This window comes from Podarcis filfolensis, assembly GCF_964270895.1.
Source record: "Podarcis filfolensis genome assembly, chromosome: 6".
NCBI lineage: Eukaryota > Metazoa > Chordata > Lepidosauria > Squamata > Lacertidae > Podarcis > Podarcis filfolensis.
The window spans coordinates 19259262-19286719 of NC_139609.1; the positions used below are offsets into that span (position 1 = coordinate 19259262).

At 43.1% G+C, this 27458-nt stretch overlaps 2 protein-coding genes across 14 annotated transcripts in view; one reads left to right on the forward strand and one right to left on the reverse strand.

Moving 5' to 3' along the window:
* The window catches only part of LOC310765433 (uncharacterized protein), a 39255-nt gene extending 14476 nt beyond the window's left edge, over positions 1–24779 (reverse strand). The window contains exons 1-5 of one of the 7 annotated variants that reach the window (XM_083620369.1): positions 24645–24674; positions 13644–13889; positions 9712–9824; positions 4868–5000; positions 711–811 (exon numbers count right to left, since the gene is read on the reverse strand). In XM_083620369.1, the coding sequence (XP_083476495.1) occupies positions 779–811; positions 4868–5000; positions 9712–9824; positions 13644–13703 (339 nt within the window). In that variant the 5' untranslated portion in view covers positions 13704–13889; positions 24645–24674 and the 3' untranslated portion in view covers positions 711–778. The other 6 variants (XR_014549568.1, XR_014549570.1, XR_014549571.1 and 3 more) reach the window with 6 other exon arrangements.
* The window catches only part of NEK7 (NIMA related kinase 7), an 82428-nt gene continuing 79675 nt past the window's right edge, over positions 24706–27458 (forward strand). For 2 of the 7 annotated variants that reach the window (XM_083620355.1, XM_083620356.1), the window contains exon 1: positions 24822–25039. The gene's annotated coding sequence lies outside the window, so the exon portion shown is untranslated. Of the gene's footprint in view, positions 25040–25066; positions 25189–27458 lie in introns of those variants that run through there. The other 5 variants (XM_083620350.1, XM_083620351.1, XM_083620357.1 and 2 more) reach the window with 5 other exon arrangements.

Below are 27458 nucleotides of genomic sequence, written 5' to 3' on the forward strand. Positions count from 1 at the left end.
GAGGTGCTGGGAAAGGACTGGAAAAGTCCATGATCTGGTTGGCAGGAGTTTTGTGCAGGGACAGGCGTCCTTTCACCAGCTGTGACGAGGAGGAGGCACTGCAGTCCCAAAAGCCTCGCCTGAGTGCGGATCACCTCCCCACAGCTCCAAAAGGTGACAGCCACACAGCCTTGGCAAGGGAGCCTGTTGCGGGGGCACCAGGTTGCGCCCCCTCAGAATTCTGCTCCTGGGCCACTGCTGCTCACAGGACCATTGCTCAGTCTAGTTTAGTATTGTCTACACTGACTAGCAGGAGTTTCTAGGATGGGGCAGCTCCCAGCCCTGCTTGAGGATTGAACCTGGGACTTTTTGCATGCAAAGCAGTTCCTCTACCACTAAGCTGTAGTCTTTTCCACAGGGAAGTCCTGTGTCTGAATGTGCTCTGTGTTCCTTCACAGCAGCAGTGCTCCATTTGTTCAAGCCACAAGGAGTGCTGAACCAGCTGCACACAGACAAACTGTGGGATTCCTGGGCTAGGCAAACAGGAATCCAGTTATTTTGGAAACCCACACGCTTGCGAAGGCAACACCTTCCTTCACATTTGTGCCTGAATTAAAAAAAAAAAAGCTTCTCCTGAACTTTGATTTACGACAACATCTTAGAAACCAAACACAAGAAACACGCCTGTGTTTTGCAAAAATAATTCTGCTGAATTTTGCTGTTGTGCTTACATTGTGTTCTGTGCTATAGAAAATGATATCTCCCCCCCCCCTTATGTAAATCCTGCAGGGATGTCTTATCATCTCTGCATTTTGCACTGCTTTTCGTATGCCTGTCAACAGAACATTAAAAAATCATTAAAAACATCCAGATGTTGCACGGTAAAAGCCCTGACAGTGCATTCTTATTTTTTCTCTTTTCTTTCCTACATCCAATTCACAATCAATGAGTGGCTGCCAACCCTGATGAAATCTGAAAATCAATCAGTTGTATTGCAAAGTAGTTAGTAAGGTTTAGCACTGCAATGTTTTGCACTCTGGACAACAATGTGGCATTGGACTACATGGCTATGTTCGCACTCCCACTTATGGTAAACTCACTGGGTTTATAGTGCTGGGTTTTTAATCTTTGTTCACACAATGTTATCCAAAATGCATATGTATCCTGTACGTTGTTATACAATACTACTGTTTCATGCACTGTATCTCAAACCAGCTTCACACCAACTGAAGTCCTCTAGCCATTCCTCATTCACCCCCAGCCAAGGTGCATCCTCTAAACTAGCATGCTGACTTCATGTGCAGCAGAGGATGCTATCCCATCCACAGTGTCAATTCAGCTTCTGGTTTGGTTGGCCTCTGAACATGGAATGTGGGAGACGGATACCATCTCGTACTTGACCTCAGGCAGCAAAAGCTCTGGGGCTGGCCCTGCATGTCTCTCTCTGTACACGGTTTTCATGTTCCTCCCATGCAGGACATCCATAGCATTGGAGCAGCTCCAAATCACACTAATTATCCAGTCAATTCTGCAGCAGAGAATTTCACTGTGAAATGCAAATGTCAGCCTCATTAATAATCAGTATTAGCTGTCAGAAGAAGAACAAGCTTTGAGGGAATGTTAATTTTTGTTTAGGCAGACACATACAAATGTTTGGTTCTTAATGATCTTTCTCCAGTTCTTGTTTGGATTGCATTCTTCTGGAACAGATGCAGGACAGGCAACTGAAATTGCACAAGACATGTGTGGTGCTGAGGCTTGTAGATGAAAGGGTTAAGCTCTTGGCCTTATATAGAAATGATGTCACCAGGAGCAAACAACTGTATTTGGGAAGTTAGAGCCAGACCTGTCTCAATTCACTCTGTTAATAATACAAGACTTTCCATATACAAGGCAGGAGGTTCTGGAAGAAGTTAAGTCTCTTGTATCAGGGATGCTCAGATTCCTCAAAGGAAGACAAAAAGGGTGTGTGTTGCGGGGTCTCTCTCTCTTAAGGAACTTAAGGCCTAGGAGCCAGATATGTTTCTCCAGGCCTGCCCATCAGACACTAAATCAGTAAACATCAATACAAATCGGAGGTTCTGCTCCTGTAACAAAAGCCTGCCCCCCTACAAAAATCCAGGCTACGCCCATGATAGCCACAGCACTTACTGGCTCTGCACTGCATCCTCCATGAGTGGTTTTGCCTAGTTAGAATGAATCCTTGTGCTCTAATAATGCTTCTTGCTTGTCTGGATGGAGAATAGAGAGGGATGTGTGTGTGGCGAAATTAGCCTACTGTACAAAGGTAAAAGTTGCATTCATTGCTCCACCCACTTTTGCTGCTGGCATAGGCCCCCCCCCCCCCAGTTTCCCTAGATGGAAATGTGACACTTGGCTTGCAAAAGGTTCCCCATCCGTGTTTTAAGTCACACAAAGCAATCAGGTCCACTGGCCACCGAGGGTTATATGGGAATGTTGCAATGATCCACCCATGAAAACAATAAATAAATAAACATCCCATGCCTGCTATGGCACTCATAGTTTTGCAGAAATAGTGTTCGCAAACCAACCAAAGTCACATTGCATAACACTAGATGAAACAGTGTAACTTTTAAAGAATCCAAAGCATTTACACACCTCCCTACACAAAACATAAAATGACCCTCTCTTTGTGCTTGAAAATATTACAAAGTAGGGAAGCTTTCTAATCAGAACAAAAAGCGGCCCTGTTGGGAGAGGGTAGTGGAGCCAGAGGCAAAAAGGGTTGGAACAAGGGATGTAAATATTGCATCTGTATCACAGACTAGTTTCCACACACTCTCTATCCCCCACCCATCCAAGCAAACAAGTATTATCAGACTCTAAGTAAAAAATACCCAGGAGGCATAGTGGGGCCAGTGAGAGTTTGTGTATTAAATATATAATATTTAATATGCATATAATGTAATGTTTATAGACACTGAAGTTGAATAACTTATGTAAAAGTTTGCATTTGTAAAGCAGAGAAGTTTGTGTTAAGCAGGAGGTTTCACTCTGGCAAATGAGGCAGAAAAGGTTGAAGATTTTCCATTTCAGTCTTCAGGCTAATTGATGGTTCATAGCTGGATACCCAAGCCACAATTTCTCTTCAGGAAAGTGAAACCTGAGAACAAATTGTTTTCTCAGTGATAAAGCCAGCAGTAGCAGTAGTAGAAGAAGCTAAGCTTGATGATGATCAAGCCAGATACTTGCATAGGAGCTCTCTGGGATCAGAGAGAGGGAAGTTATTGAACTGTTTTAAGGACTTAAAAAAGATGGGACAACATTGCTTGCTTGGTTAAGAGAAATTTGCTACCTTGTATCTTGCAATGTTCATTTGTAACTATTTTAAGACTGTTCTGCAATGTTTTGTAACTCATTCCTGTGGTGGAGAGCAAATTCATTTCTACTCTGCACATGGTCCAGATTTGCAACAACTCTAACAGTGTGGACTGGGGAGAGTTATGAGGTCCAAGAAGAGGGGCCTGGAGGACCATATTTGGCCCACAGACCAGAGCTTCCACACACCCTACTATACCAAGTTAACTGGAAGTAAGTCTCAATGAACTCACTGGGACATTTCTGAGTACCCTAGTAGCATTTTAAAGGCTCAGTTTTATTTAGAAGCAACACGACTTTTCATATGTTTATTAAAATAGTTTGGTTAATTCCCAAGTTCAGGAAGGCTCGGTGCCAACAGCCTGCCATTGATTCTGAGCATGTTTTCAAGTAAAAGCTTATACTGTGGGAGGTGGCGGAGTGGGGGGAGCACTATGCACCTTTGAAGTCTTCCCTGATAACATGCATTGTGAACATATCTTTAAAAGAGGTAATAAAAGTGTGTCCTTACTTTGGCCTTTTAATTAACCAGTAATAGGAAGGCTTCACTGTTTTACAAGGCAGTAACATGGCTCTCCAGTGCATTATACTACTAGACGGCATTCTGACAACCAGTCTCTCTCCTGTCCCATCCCACCAACTGCTGAAAGGAAAAGGTCTTCTAGTTTGCTTTTCAAAGTCAGTCTGTGTGCCAAAATGAAGACTGGGGGAGCGGGGAAAGAGATGGGTGCCCAAAGGAAACAAAGCGAGACAAATGTTTGCAATTAGAAATTATGAGGCTTGTAAGGCTTAATTTGTTCCTGTAAAAAGGCAGTTGCCTTTTCACCAACACACAGCCTTATAATGAGGAAAGCATGGAAACATGTCCTAAGCTGCCTGCTTTTTGGAGAGCATCAGCTCAGTTGGCAGCGGCTGGGGATCCCTCACTGCAATTTGGAGCGTCAGTGGTAATTTCCAGCTGTTGCTTGTTGAAGCAGGACTGCACTGGAATAGGGTGGGGGGGAGGGAGAGAGGGAGAGGGAGAGAATATAAGCAGCAAGTACAGTGAATACCAGCCAGTCCTTTACTTCCACCTCCAGAAATGGCTTCAGAAGGTGGTAAAGTTAGGCTTCAAGATCAGCAACGTTAGGCTTCAAGATCAGCAAAGGGTCTATTGTCCTGACAGCATATGCTCACACTGCCCCTGTTTATCAGGATAGTTATTTTCTAGCGCCTACCCCTGGCTAATCACAGTCCTTACTTTGTGCTGTGAGAATGGCTTGTTAAACATTTGTTAATGTGAGTCGCCTGAGGTGTCATTTCCCAGGGTCTCTAGAAACAGCAGCTTGCACTCTGCATTGTGACTTAGCTTTCATGTGCATCCATTGATGGGCCCCAACTCTGTAGTTGTTTTGATGAGAGGCATTTGAGCTTCACCAATAATTGGATGTTTGTGTGTTTTTAACATGCCAATGTGTAATTTTTTAATTATTGTGTTTGTGCTCTGTTTGTGAATCACTTTGGGACATTTTGCAGTGGGAAGCAAGACATTTAATAAACCCAAACCAACCTCCTCCAACTTTTCATCCTGAGTTTTTGTTAGACTACAGCTCTCATTATCCCTGACCATTGTCATGCTGACTTGGGGATATGTGGGTTGTAGTTCAACAATATCTGAGGACCTCAGTTTGTGGAATACTGATCTATATGAAAAGACATTTGCTGGAGGACAGTTTATTGCACATGAAATTCATACAGCAACATGGGGCGAATAAAACCTTCAGCAATGCTTAACAGTTGTGAGGCAATTGAAAGCCAAGTCAATAAAAATAAATAAAAAATGCCCTGATCTTACAGTGCAATCCTATACATTTAACTCAATGTGGCTTGCTCCCAGGTAACCGGATACAAGATTGCAGCCCTAACTAAGCACACCTATTTAAAAGTAAGTTACATAGATTTTGGTAGTGCTTGTATCCAAAAAGTCTATTTTAAACTGCACTCATGCCACCCATTTCAAAGGAATGATTCTAACTGATTCCAGCCAATGTGGAATACAGGCAACTCCCATTTTGTGCACATTCAATGCATGTGTGACTGCATACACACATGTCATAATTGGCACTGGAAGAGGACGGAATGGGACAGGTGTACCCATGTGATGACGTGGAACGTAACCCTCACATAAGTGGGGAGAGGGGGTTTGCCTGTACTGGTTAGACTGTCAGACTAGGACATGGGAGACCAGGGCTCAAATCCTATCTTTGCCATGAAATTCATTGGGTGACTTGGGCCAATCACTGCCTCTCAGCATAACCTATCTCACATGGTTGTTGTGAGAATTAAATGAGGAGGCAGACAACCATATGTATGCCAACTGGAGCTCCTTGGAGGAAAAGATGGGACTTAAATGGAATTAAAAATAAATTCCCACTGAGAACAAAGTAACTTTATGGAACAGAATGGAGCTTATTTTGTAGCAAATGTGCTCTTTCTGCTTTAGCCCACTATTTTTCTAAATCTTTGGTACCCAAGTTACAAAATGAGGTTTAGAGGTGAGGTTTAGCAAAAAGCCATCTCTTGGCACTTGTCTTGAGAGAGGCCACATTGCTCTGCCCAACCCCAACTTAATTTTACAGAAATTGCTCCAGGCTGTGAACAGTACACAAGCTAATCAAAGCCCACAGAAGTGAGCTGCCTTCTGGCATGAAATTAGGAAACATTTTCAGACACCCATTTCATTTTTTAAAAAGGAAAAAAAGGGTAATCACTATTGTTGTTACCATTTTCAGTGGAAAATGTGTTGTGCGAAGCCCATGAGAAGATTGCCTTTGGGTTTGGGCTGGCTACATGCAAAGTAACTTCACTGAAGTGAGTCATCCATTGAATTATTCCAGTCAAGCAGAATAAATAAAAGGTGCTTTCAGGGAACTGATTTATGCTTAGAAGTAGCAGAAGCTGAAGCTGCAAAGGGGTGATTGCATCTCGTAGTAGGGCAAGCTTGAACTCTCTGCGAAGGCCTCTTAAAAAAAACCATTACTAGTAAATACAGCTTGCCTTGCTCAAGCAGCCGCCTTCTTCTTTTTTTGTCCTGCAAGTCTTTTCTTCCCCAGCCAGGCGGGTTGTTACAGTGGACAAGGGGGGAAGTTGCATGTGCCTGTGGCATTTTGGGATTGAATCAGACACAGGCAAACTCGGCCCTCCAGATGTTTTGAGACTACAATTCCCACCATCCCTGACCACTGGTCCTGCTAGCTAGGGATGATGGGAGCTGTAGTCCCAAAGCATCTGGAGGTCCGAGTTTGCCTATGCCAGGATTAAATGAATGTTTGATTGTTGGTGCTTTAAATCGCTTCTCTATGAATCCCAGGACTGAAGTGTGTGAAGAGGGAATGGAACTCCCTCAGGCCATCATTTTCTCCCTTGTGGGTCTTGGGGTGCTTCCAGACACCTGCTGTTTTGCAGGTGGGTTTCAGTGCTAATTCAGGTTGCACAACTGAAGTGGATATGGAACACCTGTGTATCAAACCTGCTTCCATTAAAAAATTGATGTTTTGCAGTTAAGGAAAGTGACAACAAAGTATGGGATGACAACTGCTTGACATGACATTTCATAACCTCCTCACCAACAAACCAGGACGGATGCTCAATGAACAGCCAGTGTCATATAAACTGCCTGTGAAATTTGTCCAAACAAATCAGAATGGACCCTCAACAGACAGGTCATCTGGCAGCAACCTTGGACAATATATCCATCAAATTATGGATTTCTATTTCTATCATGGCAAAACAGAATATTAACACAATGCCGTATTTCTTAGAAACAGCTCAACAGAAATCAAGCTGCATCCATGAAAAATGAATCCACCAATGCATGTCTGTAAACAGTGTTTTAGATGTGTCTTTTATATGATTGGCAGTGGAAATCAGAACTCGACTTGATTTCCAGTACGACTTGAGGTGCCAGTACAGAAAGGGCGCTAAGATGGAACTCCCTAGCCTAGATGGAACATGGAAGAAGATCTGTATCACTGATCGTAAAGGGCAGAAGGCAGCAGATGATTTAATATTGGAGAAGGCACTTTATGTTCCACTTGCACTTCTTCAGGGCAAGAGGAACTTCTGCCAGCATATCACCACTGGTATTTGCTAGCCATTTGAAAATGAGAATTTGGCAAACCATTTTTTTCCAGAGGGATAAAGAGTCTGCAGACAAGACTTGAGAAACAGTCAAAGTTGTAGGTCATTTTGTTCCATGGGTTGTGGATATATAATTGTTTGCTGCTAGGCAATTAGGATTTCAGCACAGAACGAGAAATCTGGTTTTCATAGGTGAAAGACAAATGACGAGGGCCAAGCTGATTTGCTGCTAGTTGAATTCTTGCAAAGAACCCTGGAACGGTGGATAATAACCTAATCCATCGGCACCGCTTCTTGCATGCCTATTTAGGATCACTCAACACAGATTAATTATGCCTTAACTATTTATTCTCCTGTTGTAAATACAACATACAGCAGTTGAGTACAGGGAGTGCAGGGAAGAAAGGAGGCCAAACAGGACAGAAGTTAGCTCATCCCTGTTCCAGGTACCAGTTTTTAAGTTGAGTGGTTTGCACAAGTCCTTTCCCCAACACAGCATCTGTGCCAGTGGTGGCTAGTGCCTATTGTTGCTGATAGGGAGAAGGCAGTGAGAGCAACAGTAAGTGGAGCTAGAGCCAATGAGAGGCGGAGTCAAGTAATTCTAGCTTTGCCCCCATCCATTTCCCTGCAGAGCTCTACAAGGGCAACATTGAGACTAAGGAAGAAGCTGACAGCCAGGGCGACCTCCTGGGTTTGCAAGTAAGGAGGCGGAGGATCGCTGAGGACAGAATGAAGTTAGCAGAGCACTTTGCCCTAATGGACCAGCCTCCACTGAACCGTGCTAAAACCCAATAATACCATGCTAGGAGAGCTTTGAGAAAATAGCCTCAAAAACTACTTCCTCCTCAGAACATAACTTGATTTTGCTTCCTCAAAACCAGAAGTTATAGGAGATTCCCATCCATCCCAAGCCATTTATTTCCTGTATTTTGAATATGCAAGAAATATGGAACCCAGAAATAATTATTAGAAAGAAGTTACATTTTGCAACTAATGCAACATTTGGCCTAGTATACAGATTTGTTAGAGTCTATGTATTATAATTTTTGAAGGTGTTCAATCTTTGAACTTCTAAAGATTGTGGCAAATTTCATAATTAGCATATAATTGTGTTACATCTCTTCTAAGTTGAATAATTATTTTAATGACTGAAGTTAACAGTATGCCACCTAATTTCTCAGTATGATTGCAAATAAGTACTGTTAAACTCCATGCCATATCCTATATTTTAAATTTACGGGCGTGAATCTTAATTTTGCCTGTAGATCTTCTATGCTGCTTGTCAGAAGTGTACACTTCAGCGTCCTGTTCTCTTGATTGCTTAATTTTAACAGCTACATTATGACAGTCTCATTGTTCTTTACAGGGAATAACATAATCACACATTTGGCTCATGATTTGAGTTGGCTTATTATGCACCACAAATAATCTTTTTTTTTTTTCAAGAAATGTTTCTGAAAACACACAACATAATCACATTGAAATTGATGGACTTTTTTTTGCTGATTTTTAAGGAGGATATCAACTTTTATTTCCAACCATTTATTTAACAGCTGGTGATAAACCCGAATGTTTATCACATGGTGACCACAGCATTAGGTGATGGGTTGGATGTGTGAAGGAGCCACCATAGACCCAACAACACCAGCAGTACTTTCCCAAAATCTCACACCATCTCTGGCACCGCCTGTATTAGACTGAGAAATGGTTTTCTTTTTTCCTTCTGAAAATTTTGCTTCTTTTGCCCTTACTACTTCTTAAAGTCCACATTGGGCCTCAGCCAGAATGCACTTTCCTCTCGCAATCACTTTATGTGTTACTTTTTGAAAGATATGAATGCATTTAGAGAAGTGACATCTAAGACTGCAGTTACACCAAAGTGTATAATGGAAGGCAGGGATAGGGAACCTTTGGCGGTCCAGATGTTCTTAGAATCCAGGTTCCATCAGCCCTAGCCGGCATGGTCAATGATCAGTGATGATGGGAGCTGGTCCAACAACACAAGAGGATCCAATTCATCTCATGCCTGATCTAAGGCCTGTTTTATATATGCATATTTATTGTTTATAATTTAATGGTTTGGCATCAAGTGAAACTAGTATGTAGGAACAAGTCAAGACATAGAAGGAAACCATTGTTAGAGGATAGCTTCAAAGTGTACAGGAATAAACCAAGGCCCGTGTTTCCTATGCTTGGTTCCTATGCACCTGTAAGGTTTTCTCCATTTTGGTGGAAGCCATTGCAGAACAGACACTAACAACTGTATCACCTCACCTCACTTTATCGCCTCTGCTTACTTCAACATAATGCCTTTCGATGGACTGTGAACAATTCAGTGGCAATCCATCAACTGTGGAGTAATTAGATATCAAGTGATGCATATGACCCTATAAAATCAGAAGAAAAGGAATTAGAATATCAGGGTTTTGGTTTCCTGAGCTTCCATGTGTATATCTTTGCTCTGCAGTAGACCAAAACGGCAAAGAAAAGGATTCAATCTTAGAGCTCAGATCCTAGGTTTTCATATAGCTTCAGACATGAATGTAGGTGAAAAGTATGGGCTGCTACCCACATTACTTTATCTGGCATGGAGATTGATCCACCACACCGAAAGGGAATTTTCTTGCACATTGCATATACATCATGCTTATACAATAATGATTATTTATGTTTTGTATATGTTACAGGTTCATTTATGTGCAAACACTTTGTGGGAACTGTGCCAACTGGTGATATGTCTGCGTCTCTTGCTAATGATCCAGGTTAGTCTCCTCTGTAACTTTTCCATAGGAAATCTGTTTGTGAAATTGCAACTTTGTGTGAACAGACCTGCACTTGAGGGCTAATATCTGAATATGCATTCCGTAAATACGGTATACACTTTTCTTTATATCCCAGACAAGGGATATAATTTAATTCATGCAAATATGAATTCTGAGACCCACTCCCAAAGTAATATAAATGGAAGGAGGGTTTATTTCCTCTTTCTCCCTACTGAACTTAAATACCCTAAAAGTTGTAAGGAGTTGAGAACGAAGTCTTATGTATTACATTAACCTGCAAAATAAAACCAAAAAATCCACATTGTGTGAATATGCGGTATAAGTATCTAGTTCCTCTATGGAGCAATTTATCCCAACCTTATGGAGTATTTTTTAAATAAAGTTTTGCAATTCTAACATAGTATGTCAGACATGAAATAATCATTACGTATTTATTTTAGACACTGATCTTTGCCAGATTTTTGGCCAGAAAGCTTTATCTTCAGATAAAGATTTTACTGGTATTGTTTATTATTTCAGTTCCTGCTCATGCTTTTCCTTCAGATTTTGCAGTTTTTAGGACACGTTCCAGCAAGGTGGGGGTGTGGAGTGTGGGACCAGAGAGGATCTGTCAAAAGGGAACATTCATATTTTAATGCAACATTAACATTTTGGTAATTAACATGGCAGTTAATGCTTTTAGCAGATGTAACAACATTAGACTTGTAAATTTTAATTAAAGTTAATGGTTCACGATAGCTGTAGGGATCAGGCATCCTCTCTGGATACTGGAAACATGTCTAATGTGATTAGAAATACTAATTGAAGAAAAAAGGGCTGCAAGAGTAATGTCTGTTTTTCTTTATAATCTTGCTTCATCATTACAAACCTTCAGCAGTCTCTTAAAAAAAGCTTCAGTGGAGGTAAAGAAACAACCCCAGAGTTAAATATTCTCCTTGAAGATTTTTAAAAGGGGGTCAATGGAAAATCCAGAGAGTTATTGTGCACACAGAGCAATAAAATAATGTATTAAAAAATTAATTTGTATAACCCTTTTCTTTGATTAACCTCACGAGATCAAAATCCCAAGAAATACTGTGAACATATCTGGTTACATTTCACACTTTGGTGTTTAATTAGGAAATAAGAGCGTTAGTATTTCCCTCAGAGGCCCTAAATGGCCGCTCACCAATCCAATGGTGGGCAATGTTTGTGGCCCAGCATGGGGCTCCCCATCCTACTGCAGCCATGCCCCTTCCTTCTTGGCCGCTGCCATGCCTCTTGGCCGTTGCAATGGCTTCTGGGTTCCCGCCAAACCAAGAATTCAAATTCAGCCTATCCATGGCGGTTAGGAGGGCAGGTCATTCCCCACGATTCCTCTCCAGGGCAATCTACCTGCAAAGCAAGGTAGGTGAAAATGCTAATGTGGGAATAGTTTATACTCATGTCCACCTACAAAACATGAAATCTGATAATCTGGATGTGGCTTTGCATACCCAGTGCTGGACTCAGAAGTCTTATAAATTTTGGTCATAGAAGTGAATTGAGGGTACAAATGCTGTGAGAATTTAAAATTATTACCGTTATGGGGTATAACAGATCAAATGTGGAAAGCCATTTTTTTGTCATGACACTATACCATCTCTAATCTCATGGGCAAAACATGATTTTCGCATCTGTATTTCTAATTTCAACATTGGGAAGGGCTGTGTATGATTGGGAGAGTGTGTGCTTTGCATGCAACAGGTCCCAAGTTCAAATGGGGAATGGAGAGAGCCGAAACTGGCAGATTTGTTCATCCGTACACCTTTATGCATCTGCTTCTGCCATTCACGAAAAGCAGGCATGGAGAGTGAGAAAAAAAAAAGTAGAGGCCAAGAAGTAGGAAAGTGACAAGAGGAGAGGACTAACTAGATGGTTCACCCCTGGTGCTGTAGCATGAAGGTTGACATCCAACTGAAATTGGCAAGAGCTACCTCTAAGTAAATGTGGTGAGAACTGCATTGAAGACAACAAGGAGGGAGCCAGTCTAGCTTTTCCAGGGAGGGAGTTCCAGTCTGGGAACAGCCACCAAGGAGGCCCTTTTCCGTGTCTCCATAAAGTGTGCCTGTGAGGGTAGCAGGACTGAAAAAGGGCTTCCCCATAAGATCTCAAAACCCAGGCAGGTTTATATGAGGGAATATAGTCTTTAAGACAGCTTAGATCTAAGCAACACAGGATAGTTCCAGAGCCAGAGTGATACAGGAAGAGTAAATGATGTGTAGGGCATTATCCAAAATACATACTGTCATGGAACTCTTGATACACCAGCCAGACTTTCTGCTTCCCCAGGACTGCCAAATAAAAATGAAGTCACACGTACAAGCTCTCTCCAAGTTTTCCCTAGTTCTAGCTTGAAATTGGTTGAAATATACAGAACATTACTTCTGTGCACTTCAGGAGAAATCAATCTCTTTTCCAAATCACCTCTGGAATACATATTATAAGTGCTGTTTATCTGCCATGTGAAGGGGTAAAACAGCCACCATATTCTGAGGTGAGCCACCATAGAAGGGGCTTTCCAAGCTCCAAGGTCCTAAAGGTAAAGGTAAAGGGACCCCTGACTATTAGGTCCAGTCGTGACCGACTCTGGGGTTGCGGCGCTCATCTCGCTTTATTGGCTGAGGGAGCCGGCGTACAGCTTCCGGGTCATGTGGCCAGCATGACGAAGCCGCTTCTAGCAAACCAGAGCAGCGCACGGAAATGCCGTTTACCTTCCCACCGGAGCGGTACCTATTTATCTACTTGCACTTTGATGTGCTTTCAAACTGCTAAAGGTCCTAAAAACCAATGGTTAAATCAGTTCAGTAGGTGAACATCTTCTTTCATATAATAATTATTTTTCTGACAGGCAGGATTTTGGAAGGACAGGGATGCATGTTCCATCCACAACACTTGTTTCCTTCTTCTCCAGTGCTGCTAAACTTTTGGCAATGTTATCAATTTTATCCTGAACATTGACCTAATTAATAAGTCATACCTGGTTTTTGCTTTCTCTTTCCACTCCTTTTACAGACTCTAATGATATTTTCATAGTGATTTACACGTTCAAAGAACGGCAATGTCAAGAACTCAACTCATTAGCGACTCAGCCACAGGAATTTTAAAGAAATGAATTATGAACAAAACAAGTGGCATGTCTCAAATGCTCAAAGCAATGTGAACAGGGAAACATTTGTGAGTACTCTGCTGACTGAAATAATGTATGGGTGACAATTTTGGTGGGGAAAAGTTATTTACCTGATCCCTGGAAATTGTGATCTGCTCACTGAGAGAACAGAGAACTTACAGAGAACTGAACCTGTGTTTAAAGGGGAGCAGAATCACAAAGAAAGAGGAATCACCAAGGGAAGCCTTGGTAGCCATATCCTATGGGATTACTCCAGCTATTATGGCATAAATCACCTGGATTGTATCAGTCCTGGTAAAGTGGCATCCGATTCTAGATAAATGCAGCAGAGTCATGAGCTCTGACACTTCTGTATTTCTCCTTCTTGATACAAACAGAAAACCCCCAGAGCTATTGCAGGGGATGTAAGTCTTGCAGCTGCAGTGCTTTCACATTCTATCCCAATTCTCAAACCTTTATTGTCATCTAGACAATATTCCAGTAAAGTTCAGAACAATAAAATCACTCGGCAAAATCTGCATCTAGTGATTAAAATAATGTATAACATTCATTAATCCTCATTTTGTTGCAGAAACCTGGTTACTACCTCCATCTTATCCCCATCCTGAGTAAAAATAAGGAAGGCTACCTTACATTCATCTGAATGCCACTTCCTGTTGACAACCAACTGATTAATGAACTTAGATCAAATCATCTGATACAACGGGCAGTGCAAAAGAACATGCATGACTGATTCTATATGACTCTGTCTACAGGTGCATAAGGCAAGTGGTATTTTCTGGAATCTCCCCTGTAGCATTGCCGAAGGTAGCACATTCAGTCTTGCGAGCATGTATGACCTGTGTTGATTTGGGTTGGTCGAATGGGAGAGATAAGTTGCCGTTGGTTGTCCACATTGCACCATCCCCAGGCTTGCACAGATGCTATTTCTAGACTTGCCATACGTCAGGAAAATTCCTGACAGGCCCTGGTTTTCAGGTGTAAAAATGGCACCAGGGGGGAACCCTAGCTATTTTTGATTTGGCTACTAAGTTATTGAAATTAATTGTCTAACAATCTGCATTTAATTATCTCAAATGCAGGTTTTTCTGATAAGCAGTACAAGGAGTTTAGTGAAATACCTATCTGTTTAATTTTGTTCTCAATCCTTCCCAGCCATCCTGATTATTGATACAGTGGTACCTCTGGTTGCGAACAGGATCCATTCCGGAGGCCCATTCGCAACATGAAAAGCTCGCAACCTGAAGCACCGTATCTGTGCAAGTGCGCAGTGCAATTTAACGCTTCTGCGCATGCGGCAAAACCCAGAAGTAACCCTTTCTAGTACTTCCGGGTCGCAACCTGAAAAAAACGTAACATGAAATGTGACTGTATTCAGCTAACATGGCCACAGCAGGACTATTAGGTTCTGATCTATAATGCAGCTACAACCAAAACTTAAACGTTTGCAGCCATGCTTTTGTTACTAAAAGTCTTCGGTTTCTTTCTAGACATAGGGCAGCATAGGGGACACAATTTGGTACACCATTTCCCCCCCCCCCCGCCAAGGAAAGCTTCAGTCTTTCAGTAGCCTGGCTGAAGGCATTTATCCAAACTGGCATACCATATAATAGTTGTGTGCTTAATCCAGCATTGAACATCCAAATTCTATCCTTTACTTAAAAGGTGCACAGATCATGAATATATCATTGGAGATTTTGGAATCCTTGCAGATAGAGAAAGGAGTGTTGTCCTTATAGTAGAGAATTCTCCCTTCTGTCATGTATGAGGGCTTGAAAGGTCTTAAAAGTAGTTGCGAAGCCATGTGGTCAAAGCAACCACTGCGTACATCAGCTGAGCTGAAAGACTCCACTCTCCATTTACTCTGATTACTGTTTGTACTGGTCTTTTTATTTCATGTTTGTTGTGTAACAGTAAGTGTCCACAAAATATTTATACAGAAACAAATTAAGATCATGAACTTTGGAGGAACTTGGAGGTTCACTCAAATAAAACTTCTAGATTGTATAGAAGGCACTGTTTTCGGCCTGTCTCCTGGTGTGTTCCCCAACCTCTTGCTACACCATGCAGAATATGGTAGCTTTCACACAATAATTAAACTATGAGCAGTTAGAAAATGATGCTCTAAGACCCAACATGGGTTTCTCAAAAATAAGACATGCCGGTCGAATCTCGGTTCTTTTTCTTTTTTCCCCCCATGTTACAAGCTTGGTGGGTCAGGGGAATGCTGTAGACATAGTGTATCTTGATTTCAGCAAAGCTTTTGACAAATTCCCCCATTAAATTCTTGCAGAAAAGCTGTGAGCTGGATGAGGTAACTGTTAGGTGGGTTGTAGTTGGATGACTGACCAAAGCCAAAGAGTGCTCACTAATGGTTCCTTGTCATCCTGGAAAAGGTGGGAAGTGGGGTTCTGTCATTGGCCCATTGTTTATAAATGACTTGGATGCAGGAATTTAGGGGATGCTCATCAAATTTGCAGATGACACCAAAGTGGGAGGGGTAGTTAATGCCGCAGAAGACAGAAGCACGATTCAATATGATCTTAGCAGATTGGAAAAGTGGGCCCAAACTAACAAAATGAATTTCAGTAGGAACAAATGGAAGGATCTACACATAGGCAGAAAGAGCCAGCTGAACAAACATAAGATGGGGAAAACCTGGCTTGCCAGTAGTACGTGTGAAAAGGATCTAGGTGAGTTTGGCATGTTTAGTCTGGAAAAGAGGAGACTGAGAGGAAATATGAAAGCTATCTTTCGATATCTAGGGGCTGTTACATGGAAGATGGAGCAAGCTTGTTTTCTCTTGCTTTAGAGGAGGGTAGTATCTGAACCAACGGATTCAAGTTACAGGAAAGGAGATTACCACTAAACACCAGGAACGTTCTGATGGTAAGAGCTGTTTCACAGTTGGACAGACTCCCTTGGAAGGCAGTGGACTCTCCTTCACTGGAGGTGTTTAAGCAGAGGTTTAATGGCCATCTGTCATAGATGCTTTAGTTGAGATTCCTGCACTGCAGGGGGCTGAACTAGACAACCCTCAGGGTCCCTTCCAACTCTACAGTTTGGTGATTTTATTTGTAACTTTTTCAAAGCATTTATATCTTCAGCTGTAAAAGCTCCCAGAGTGGCTTAAAGGTAAAGGTACCCCTGCCCGTACGGGCCAGTCGTGTCCGACTCTAGGGTTGTGCGCCCATCTCACTTAAGAGGCCGGGGGCCAGCGCTGTCCGGAGACACTTCCGGGTCACGTGGCCAGTGTGACGAAGCTGCTCTGGCGAGCCAGCACCAGCGCAGCGCACGGAAATGCCGTTTACCTTCCCGCTATAAAGTGGTACCTATTTATCTACTTGCACTTAAGAGTGCTTTCGAACTGCTAGGTGGGCAGGAGCTGGGACCGGACGACGGGAGCTCACCCCGCCGTGGGGATTCGAACCGCCGACCATACGATCAGCAAGTCCTAGGCACTGAGGTTTTACCCACAGCACCACCCGCGTCCCCAGAGTGGCTTACCACTCGATAAAAATAACATTTTGGGTGAAGGCTGCAGAACATATCCACACCATATATTTAAAGTGCTCTTAAAAGGTAAAGGTAAAGGGACCCCTGACTGTTAGGTTCAGTCACGGATGACTCTGGGATTGCGGCGCTCATCTCGCTTTACTGGCCGAAGGAGCCGGCGTACAGCTTCTGGGTCATGTGGCCAGCATGACTAAGCCGCTTCTGGCCAACCAGAGCAGCACACAGAAATGCTGTTTACCTTCCCGCCGGAGCGGTACCTATTTATCTACTTGTACTTTGACGTGCTTTCGAACTGCTAGGTTGGCAGGAGCAGGGACCGAGCAACGGAAGCTCACCCCATCGCGGGGATTCAAACCACCCACCTTCTGATCGGAGAATTCTGGGAACAGTCATTTGTTAAGGGTTGTTGAGATGCTTCACAGAACTACAATTCCTGGTAGCCTTAACAAACTACAGTCTGATAACTGATGATGCTGGCTGGGGCTGCTTTGGAGTACAACATCTGGAGGGCCACAAGCACCACAGCCCTGGATGTTGTTGTAATCTTATGTGTATCTGCATGGTAAAAAAACTGAGCTTTCCATGCTATATAGCAGTTAATAATGAGCTGAATGTTCTGAAGAGGGATAGTGAATTGGTAGAGCATGTGACTCTTAATCTCAGGATCATGAGCTGGAGTCCCATGTTGGGCAAAAGATTCCTGCATTGCAGGGGGTTGGACTAGATGACTCATGATCCCTTCCAACTCTACACTTCTGTGGTTCTATGACACAAGGTGGGCTTCATCAGTTCCATTATTGGGCTATTTTGCTATACTATACAGTGGTACCTCGGGTTACATACACTTCAGGTTACATACGCTTCAGATTACACACCCAGAAATAGTGCTTCAGGTTAAGAACTTTGCTTCAGGATAAGAACAGAAATCGGGCTCCGGCGGCGCATCAGCAGCAGGAGGCCCCATTAGCTAAAGTGGTGCTTCAGGTTAAGAACAGTTTCAGGTTAAGAACGGACCTCCGAATTAAGTACTTAACCCAAGGTTACCACTGTATTCTATAAATTGTTTCTGTATGGAAATATTTTTTGGATTTTACCCACTGGAGCAAAGGATTAATGGAGGCATAATATACATAAATATGGCATAGTTAAAATGGTTTCTCATATGACTTACCAGCCCAACTGTAAATAAAGCAACATTTACTTCAGAAGCAGCCTTGTTAAGTGAATAAAGTATATAGTTTTGTTTAATGTCATAGGCAAGTACCGTACATGTTGTTGTGGATTTGGCTAAGCTTTCCAGTGTTGTGTTTTCTCATAAAATGAGAAACATGCCAGGCCTTGGATAGTTAAGTTGTGACATTTAAAACCTCAGTTCTACCTTTGTTAAAAGCCCCTTTGATATGGAAACATCTTACAGTTCCTGATTTTCTAAGATGGGATTGTATGTTTAAATGGGCACTGTCAGATACAGAAACTGATGCATTTATTTTAAAAAACTAAATTGTAACCATAGAGATAAGTTAAATGTCAATGTACACTGGTTTTGTTCAGTTTCCTTTCAAGCAGGTAATTGTTTGCATCCCAAGGACTGAGACTATCAATCATGGTGCAGTTCAGAACATGACACGATTATCTCATTTTCAGAAAGATGCAAAAGAGGCATATTTTAAAAGGGTGAATAAAGTCTGCTATTAAAGTTCATTTTTCGTGTTTGTGATTTTAAATAATAATTGAGAAATGCAGTCAAAGTCTGGGGAAATGGGTCAATTTAACCAATATATACACTCATCTTAAGTTTTGGGTATGTTTTTTTTTTATTAAGTGGCAAAAGATTCACCATAAGAATCTTAAAAAGATTCCATAATGTTAGGCAATTGGAATCATAGCTGCTATAATAAATGTAATGGGAAGAGGTTCATCTATATTTCTATCTGTCATGCAGCTGTTAAAAGCACAGGAGCTATCTCTACCTAGTCTTTTGCCAACCACTCTCCAAGGCTATCTTAGACCACTGGGTTACCCTGGAGGTTTTTCTATCATGTAAGATTGTGCTGAACTGATTGTCTTATCTCAAGGTGATGATCACTCTTAACCAACCAAATATAATAATTTAATGTGAAAATTCCTGCTGATTGATGATCTTTGACAGATAAATTGACCTCAATGAGTAGACATCCTTACAAATCCCACAATACATAGAAGTTTTAGTGAACACTGCCATTTTCAAAATTCTGCATCTCATTAAATATTGTACTTAGAAGTGTGAACCTCATGTCTAATTTTATAATTTCAAGATCAAGGGCGTATGCAAATCTTTACTAAAGTGTCTTTTTAAAATGTCTTCTCTGTGTATCTGGATCTGCATATGAAAGGTAGGAAAAAGTAAGATTCCATATCTATGTCTACTGGTTAATTATAATTTATATGAAAGCGATGATAACATAAAAAACCCAACCACCACCCTTTCAATTTAAACGAAAAAATAAGGGACTCAAAAACTGGCATACACAAAAGCATGGAAATTGTAAGGTAAGACACCCACATTGATTTCCACATCAAGCAGAGGCAAAAGTCAGCAGTGGGCTCAAACTCAGGTGCCTGGCAGCAAGGTCCGATGGAGATACTGCTTGGTCTGAGCCATGCTGCTCTGAAGTGTCACTGACAGAGGAATTTGAAGGCAGTGAGCTGACCTGGTGGCAGGTGATGGGCTACCAGGGGGCAGCTAGTGCATCTCACTGAAGGACACCCAAAATCAGGATCTAGTATTGAGAATATAGGTAAAGGTAAAGGGACCCCTGACAATTAAGTCCAGTTGCGAACGACTCTGGGGTTGCAGCGCTCATCTCGCTTTACAGGCCGAGGGAGCCGGCATTTGTCCGCTTCCACAGACAGTTTTTCTGGGTCATGTGGCCAGCATGACTAAGTCACTTCTGGCGAAATCAGAGCAGTGCACGGAAATGCCGTTTACCTTCCCGCTGGAGCAGTACCTATTTATCTACTTGCACTGCGTGCTTTTGAACTGCTAGGTTGGCAGGAGCTGGGACCGAACAACGAGAGCTCACCCCGTTGTGGGGATTCGAACCGCTGACCTTTCAATCGGCAAGCCCAAGCAGCACAGTGGTTTAACCCACGTCAAATTCCTATACAATGCAGCATGGACTGGTGGTATGGGGTGCAGAACCTTTTCAATGCTTTTGTTCCTGAAACTGATTCTCTTTAGCCATTATTCTCCCAATAGGGTTTAATTCTAGCCATGCAGTCCCATTACAGAAAATTAATTATGGATAAGTAGATTCAATCTGCCACTCCTTCCCTGCATTTTAGATCATCTCATCCTCTGCTAAGCAGAAATCCTCTGCATTCCAGTACACAGGTTATGCTGCCATAAATATATACCTTGCTCTTATTTTTTATACTCAGAGACTTGAATGGTCTCTTATCTAGGCAGCTTGCAGGACATACTTAACACAGCAGTAGCAGTAGAATTCCACCATATACCTTTAAATTATTTCCTAGCCCACTTTCTAATGGTAATGGCATATCATATTGAAACGTAAGGTGCTATTTGTTATTATCCTAATGCGTTGCCCCTCCAAAAGAGAAAGATTCACATTTAAGAACAGGGTCAAGGTTTCACATTGCTAGTCACATCATGGAAGTTACCGGTACATGGTTAGCCATGTGGAGGGAATATGCACTGACTGCACTGCTCCTCCAGCATGCCTGCCATCTATTCAGCAGAGCAAAACTGGTATTGAGTCCTTAGGGATTAAACTGTTTGCATCCAAGACTTTGAATGTAATGTCATAATAAGTTCTAGCAAGCGCAGACATTGAGAAACCAAAACAAATTTATGAGGAAATTCCTTTCCCTTAGGTTTCATAAATTTCCACTACTGTCATTATTCCATCACTGTCCAATACAATGGGCACAGAGTTCTAAGTAACTGCCATTATCTGAGAATGCCTTGTTCAAGACCTCATCACTACAAAATTATGACAAAAGCATGTCATTGTCAATGCTGCTTCGTTTAAACGATTTGACCCACTGCAGGTTGAGGGTGATATCGAACTAAGTCCTACTTGGAACAGACCCTTTGAAATCAATTTAATATCACGCTGACTTACTTACTAGTTCCAATATTTTCTGTTCCCAGTCCAGAGAAGCGTTAGATGTACCTAAGTCCTATTGAAATCAATTAGCTTAGAGGTTTAGGAGCACTAGCTGGCGAACCGATATTCTGGTCGTCTTCCAGTAATTACTGCCTATAGTTTGTATAGCTACTTCTACTTTTCTTGCTGGTTTACTTAACTGCCCTCCACAAGACCTATATAATTATTGTATTTCCAAAACAATATCTTTTAAATACTGCAGCGGTACCTATTTATCTATTCGCGCTGGTATGCTTTCAAACTGCTAGGTTGTCAGGAGCTAGGACAGAACAAAGGGAACTCACCCCGTTGCATGGTCTTGGAACTGCTGACCTTCTGATTCACAAGCCCAAAGAGGCTAGGTGGTTTAGACCACAGTGCCACCCGTTCCCCTTGCTACTCAAATATATTCTTCAAACTTTTTATCTCCCTCCTTTGGTTATTTCCAAATGAAACTAACCGCACAAACCTTAGCATATTTACTTGGAAGTAAATCCTACTGTGTTCAATAGAGCTTACTCCCTTTTCGGTGTTTTTAAGATTGCTGTCCACATTGATGAAACAATGGTGGCCCATTTTTCATGATTCTTGGTAGCTGATCAGCTGTTGTGGGATCTTTATAAACTGTCGTGGAAGCATGATGAGACTCTACATGTGGGTCTATCATTCTTTGTACCAGTGGCATTCAGATTTTAAAGTACACTTTAATTTTGTGATTTAGTTGAGGAAGAAGCTCTCTAAAATATTGCCGTGGAACCTCATTCTAAAGCCAGAACCATAGTGCTTTTCAACATGTTCAAGTCCATTTCTTTTGGCCAACTGTACCCAATTACCTAAATGCTATATTAAACAGAACGTTTGCTGAATTATTGATGATTCTGGTAACTCTAGAGAAGAGAGACCAACTGACTTACTAATTTCCTCAGGGCCTTTGTTAGAAATATCATTGCTTATACTGCATAAATAGCTGATCTAAAAATGAAAGAGGTTGCCGAGGGGGCCAGAAGGGATATTTTCATGAGAGAAAGTGAAGAAATAAACCTCATTTAAATACTGAAAGGTATTCATTCATCTCTCTACAAACTTGCTTAAATAAAATTGCAGTGATGCTTCCCAGATCTGTAAGATGCTTTGTTGTGGGGAATATATTTCTCTTACTGAACTGAAATATTATTATTTTTGCTTGCTAAATTGAAAATACAGTAGAAACAGTTCTCATTTTCATAGTACTACTTTCTTTTATTCATTAGCTCCTGTAGTTGGTTTTAAGAAAGAGAAATGTGCATTACTTGTCAATGGAATTAATGTTTCATTATGAATTAAAAGTTGGTTGTTGGACAATTTGCTTCTGAGGCCCATTCTTCCATAAGCAAGCTGTGACAAGTTTTCTCCAGATATGGCCTTCAATCACATACCTTCTACTGGTAAGTTAACTGCTTCGTAGATATGCAGAGGTACAATAAACTGTACTGGTTTGAATGTGGACTAGGACCTGGGAGAACAGGGTTCAAATTCCCACTCAGCTATCTAGTTCACTGGGTGACCTTGGGCCAGTCATGGCTGCTCAGCTTAACCTGAGTGTTGTTATATGGAAAAAATGGGAAGGGAATGAACCATGTATGCCGTCTTGAGCTCTCTGGAGGAAAGCGGGGATAAAAATATAACAAACAAACAAACAAATAAATAAATAATGTTACCACCAGGGAGACACGTTTTACAGGTGGGTATGCTTATCCACTGTATACATTTGTACATTCTTGCTTTTGTGTTAACTTGGAAGCTGCATTTCAGCATATTTATTTTGTGTTCATTATGTCACAAGGTCATTTCACACCATATGGTATAGGTATGGTATATACATTGAAAGCATAGGTCCCCAGATGTTGTTGGGACTACAATTCCTATCATCTCTGGTCATTGACCAAAATGACTGAGCCTGATAGTTGTTGTTCAACAACATTTGAAAACCGAAGGCTGAAAAAAATGGTGCAACAGAGTTGAAGGAACTGTATTTGTCTGTTCCATTTTATACATGTGATTGAGACTTTGACTCACTGCCATATACAAAAACCTTAACAGGCATATATTCACTTCATATATTATAGTTGTGTAGTTGCACACTCTCAATCTATTATGACTTCAATCCTATGTATAATTAGACTAATTTAAGCCTAGTGATTTCAATAGGTTTAGACACAAACTTATATATGGACTTATAAAACTATGCGAAGGCAGCTCCACTTTATTATTGAGGGCACAATAACGTAAGACCGGTCTTTCTTGCAGTATGTGAGAGACAGACCTGCTTGTCTAAATATTTGTATACTGTGCTACATTCAGCTGGCTCTCTGCTGACTGCACTTTTAAAAACCCAGCTGTGCTGCTACAGGAATCACCAGCGGCATAGCCAAAGCAAATGTATCTGCAGTTTAAACTGCTGGGATGGATGTGCAGAACTAGTCCAATGAAGGGAAACTGTAAAACTGAAAACACCCCAGATCTGAAATAAGAGTTGGCTGAACTTTTTCAATCCTCCAACTGCCTGAAACTTGGGTTCCCAGCTGTTGTTGGACTACAACTCCCATCGTCCCTAGCTATCAGGACCTGTGGGAACAACAGATGAGAACCCAAGTTTGAGAAACACTGTAGGGCAAGGTTTCCCAAACTTGGGTCTCCAGCTGTTTTTGCACTACAACTCCCATGATCCCCAATTGCTCGTCCTGCTTAGCTAGGGATGGTGGGAGTTGTAGTCCAAAAACAGCTGGAGACCCAAGTTTGGGAAACCTTGCTGTAAGGTGCAATCTGCCTCTGAAGCCAGGAAACTGGGGAGACAGAACCCACTGCTGCGGAGATGGGGCATTTGGGGATACAGTGGTACCTCGGGTTAAGTACTTAATTTGTTCCGGAGGTCCGTTCTTAACCTGAACCTGTTCTTAACCTGAAGCACCACTTTAGCTAATGGGGCCTCCTGCTGCTGCCACACTGCTGGAGCACGATTTCTGTTCTCACCCTGAAGCAAAGTTCTTAACCCGAGGTACTATTTCTGGGTTAGTGGAGTCTGTAACCTGAAGTGTATGTAACCTGAAGCATATGTAACCCGAGGTACCACTGTATTTCTAGCCGGGGGGGGGGGGAAGCATCCTTTGCAAAGTGCACACATTCAAAGAGGGACAATCACGTGTGTATTGACTGGGGTAGGGGTGATGGTTAAGGAGAAGCAAGCTGCCTGCTCTAAATGTCATGATCCAGGGATGCCAACTTGAATAAAATAAAGGGGGCGGGGGGGAAGCCCTTCCCAGCATAATCGATCATATGACGTGGTTCACGCACACCACTGGAATGGCAACTTTTTTTTGGGGGGGGAATACGTTATTGGGGTGGCTCTAGACACTCCCCCTCGGCCCCTAAGAGTCGGTTCCTAGGTCATGAACCGAACCAGTCTATCAGGAGGAGGGAGTCCTTACTGAGGCAGGATGACGCGTGAAGCCCATAACGTGTGTATGTGTGTGCCTACGACAGAGAAAAGAAACGTCGTGGAGCCGTTTCCCCGCGCTATTTCCCTTCCTTTCTCGCGCCCCCAACTTTTTTGTAAGGCGAAGTCACGGTTACCTTTTTGCCTCCTTTTTCTGGCGGCGGCCAGGACGGGCTCTCCGCGCGTGTGTAGTAACCGCGCGCGCGGGGAGCCGGCGACGGCCAGCTAGCCAGCCTGCCGGGCGACGGGCCGGCCGGCGGCTGGGAAGGAGGCAGGGCCGGTAGGCGGTGCGCCCGGCCCCGCCTTCTTGTCCTCGGGGATGCCGGGATGTTTACAGCCTTGACAGCGGCGGCACCAGGAGACGGAAGAGCGAGAGAGCGAGCGAGGAGGAGGAGGGGAAAAAAGAGAGAGGCTGAGGGCTGCTCTCCTTCTCCACACAAAACCCTCACCCTCCCCTCCCACGTATTGCCGCGTCCCTGCCTGAGGGAGATTTAAAAAATAACTGAAACCGACGCCTGCCCAGCCTTCTGAGGTAACCGAAAGTACCGAGTCGAGGGGGGGGGGGGTGGAGGGGCGCGCGCGCGCGCGCGCTTGGTGGGTGGAGGAGGCTGCTGCTACTGCTGAGGGAGAAATGACGCCGCGCGAGGAAACGGCTGAGGAGAAGTTCGCAGGCCCCGCTCGGTAAACGGCCCCCGCCCTCAAAAAGAACCCCATCAACCCTCTTCTCTTTTTCTTTTTGGCCTCGGCGCCCGCGCGCTCGCTCCGCCACAGATACTTCGCCCGGGACCTGCTCGTGAGCGCGGCCCTCCCACCGGGCGATCTCCATTGGCTGCTTCGTACGGCGTCCCCGCCTCTCATTGGTCGCCGTCAGTGCCGTTTCCTTCCCTCTCCCCTCCCCCCCCACCCCCACCGCTTCACGCGGTAGTTGTAAGTAAGACGAGGGTGTGTTTGTGTGGAGATGCGGGGTGGGGGGGTGGGGGAGGAAGCGACTGCGCTTGCGCGCTTTGGAGAAAAGAGTTCTCTGGAAAAGGGAAGGCGGTCTTCTTCTGAGTTGGCCCCTGTCCTAATGCCCTTCCTTCATAGGGGCTCCCCTTCTTTTTTTGGGGGGGGGAATTGTCATCCTTAGTCACCTCCTCGCCTCCCCCCACCCCGCTCCGTCTTTGGCCCTTGCATAAGTAAATAGGCGCGTATTGAAACCTTGGTAGAAGGCCATCTGCACTGAAGTTGTATAAGAACTCGCGCCAAAACTATTTTTGCTTGGGGGGGTTGCGTCTGTTTGCCCGATAATGGCAGGCTGGGGGTTGTTAGCAGTGCCAAGGGATTGGTGGGGCAACAGCAGACTTCCCAAGTGTGGCGTGTGGAGGCGCCCCCACAGTGAAGCACCCAGCAAGGTTCAAGACCCATGATTTCTTCCTCAGGCAACCTAAGGACTTCTGATGCTGCTGGTGATGCTTGTAGTCCAGAAGGCAGGGTTGGGGTGAGGGCCCCGTAGCATGGTTCGCAAAAGACACCAGCAGCCCTTTCCCCCCTGTCATATATTTTTCTTTGGTGCAAATTCATATTTATTTATTTATTGCGTGACTCAAAAGTGCATTGGCATGTTGTTGTTTAGTTGTTTAGTCGTGTCCGACTCTTCGTGACCCCATGGACCAGAGCACGCCAGGCACTCCTGTCTTCCACTGCCTCCCGCAGTTTGGTCAGACTCATGTTTGTAGCTTCGAGAACACAGTCCAACCATCTCGTCCTCTGTCGTCCCCTTCTCCTTGTGCCCTCAATCTTTCCCAACATCAGGGACTTTTCCAGGGAGTCTTCTCTTCTCATGAGGTGGCCAAAGTATTGGAGCCTCAGCTTCAGGACCTGTCCTTCCAGTGAGCACTCAGGGCTGATTTCCTTAAGAATGGAGAGGTTTGATCTTCTTGCAGTCCATGGGACTCTCAAGAGCCTCCTCCAGCACCATAATTCAAAAGCATCAATTCTTCGGCGATCAGCCTTCTTTATGGTCCAGCTCTCACTTCCATAAATCACTACTGGGAAAACCATAGCTTTAACTATACAGACCTTTGTTGGCAAGGTGATGTCTCTGCTTTTTAAGATGCATAAGGAAGCAATTTCTCCCCTCTGCCTCCCAGGTAGCCCTGTAATCCAAATTGGGATGCGCTGACTTACGGGCTTGTACTCCGTTATACACTGGATGTATACTGGGATAGCTCAGTCGGTAGAGCATGGGATTCTTAATCTCAGGATTGTGGGTTGTCCCATGTTGCGCAAAACATTCTTGCGTTGAGGGGGTTGGACTAGATGACCCTCGTGGTCCCTTCCAACTCTACAGTTCTTTGATTATAATATCTCCACCCTTCCCTTCAGTTTCCCAGCTGGGCTTGAGGGTATAAGTATTGGTGGTGGCATTGTGCCGTTGCTAAATGTCTGTGGTAGTATTTAAAACCCTTTTAACGTAAACCTCCAGCAATGTTACGCTGGTTAGCGGTTACACTGCAGCAAGAGACTTTACTGATCTTACAGTTTAGCCCTAACTGCCTGGTCTGAAGTAAGCCCAGTTGAATTCAGTGGGGTTATACTTCCAGTTAAGTGAGGTTAGGATTACAACATTCAATAAGCTTAGACTATGCTGTAAAGTACAGTCTTAAATATACCCATCCTGTGTTGTTTGTGCATGTATAAAGCAGTGAATTATTTATCTGGAGGAAAATCATACTTCTCATCTTCCTGTTTGCAAGTTATTGCTATGTTTCAGTTACTGATAAAGAGCTGAATTTGCCCTATTACTGGATGCATAGCTTCCAACTCTATATCTCGTTGCACAGAACACGAGTTTTCTTGCTTTAGCATCAGCTGAATAACTTTGCCATTTATAAACAAGGTATTGACGTTCTGAAATGTCGAGGAGCCAGAGCTGCATAAGATGCTGAAAATTATACAGACCTGTGGTATTT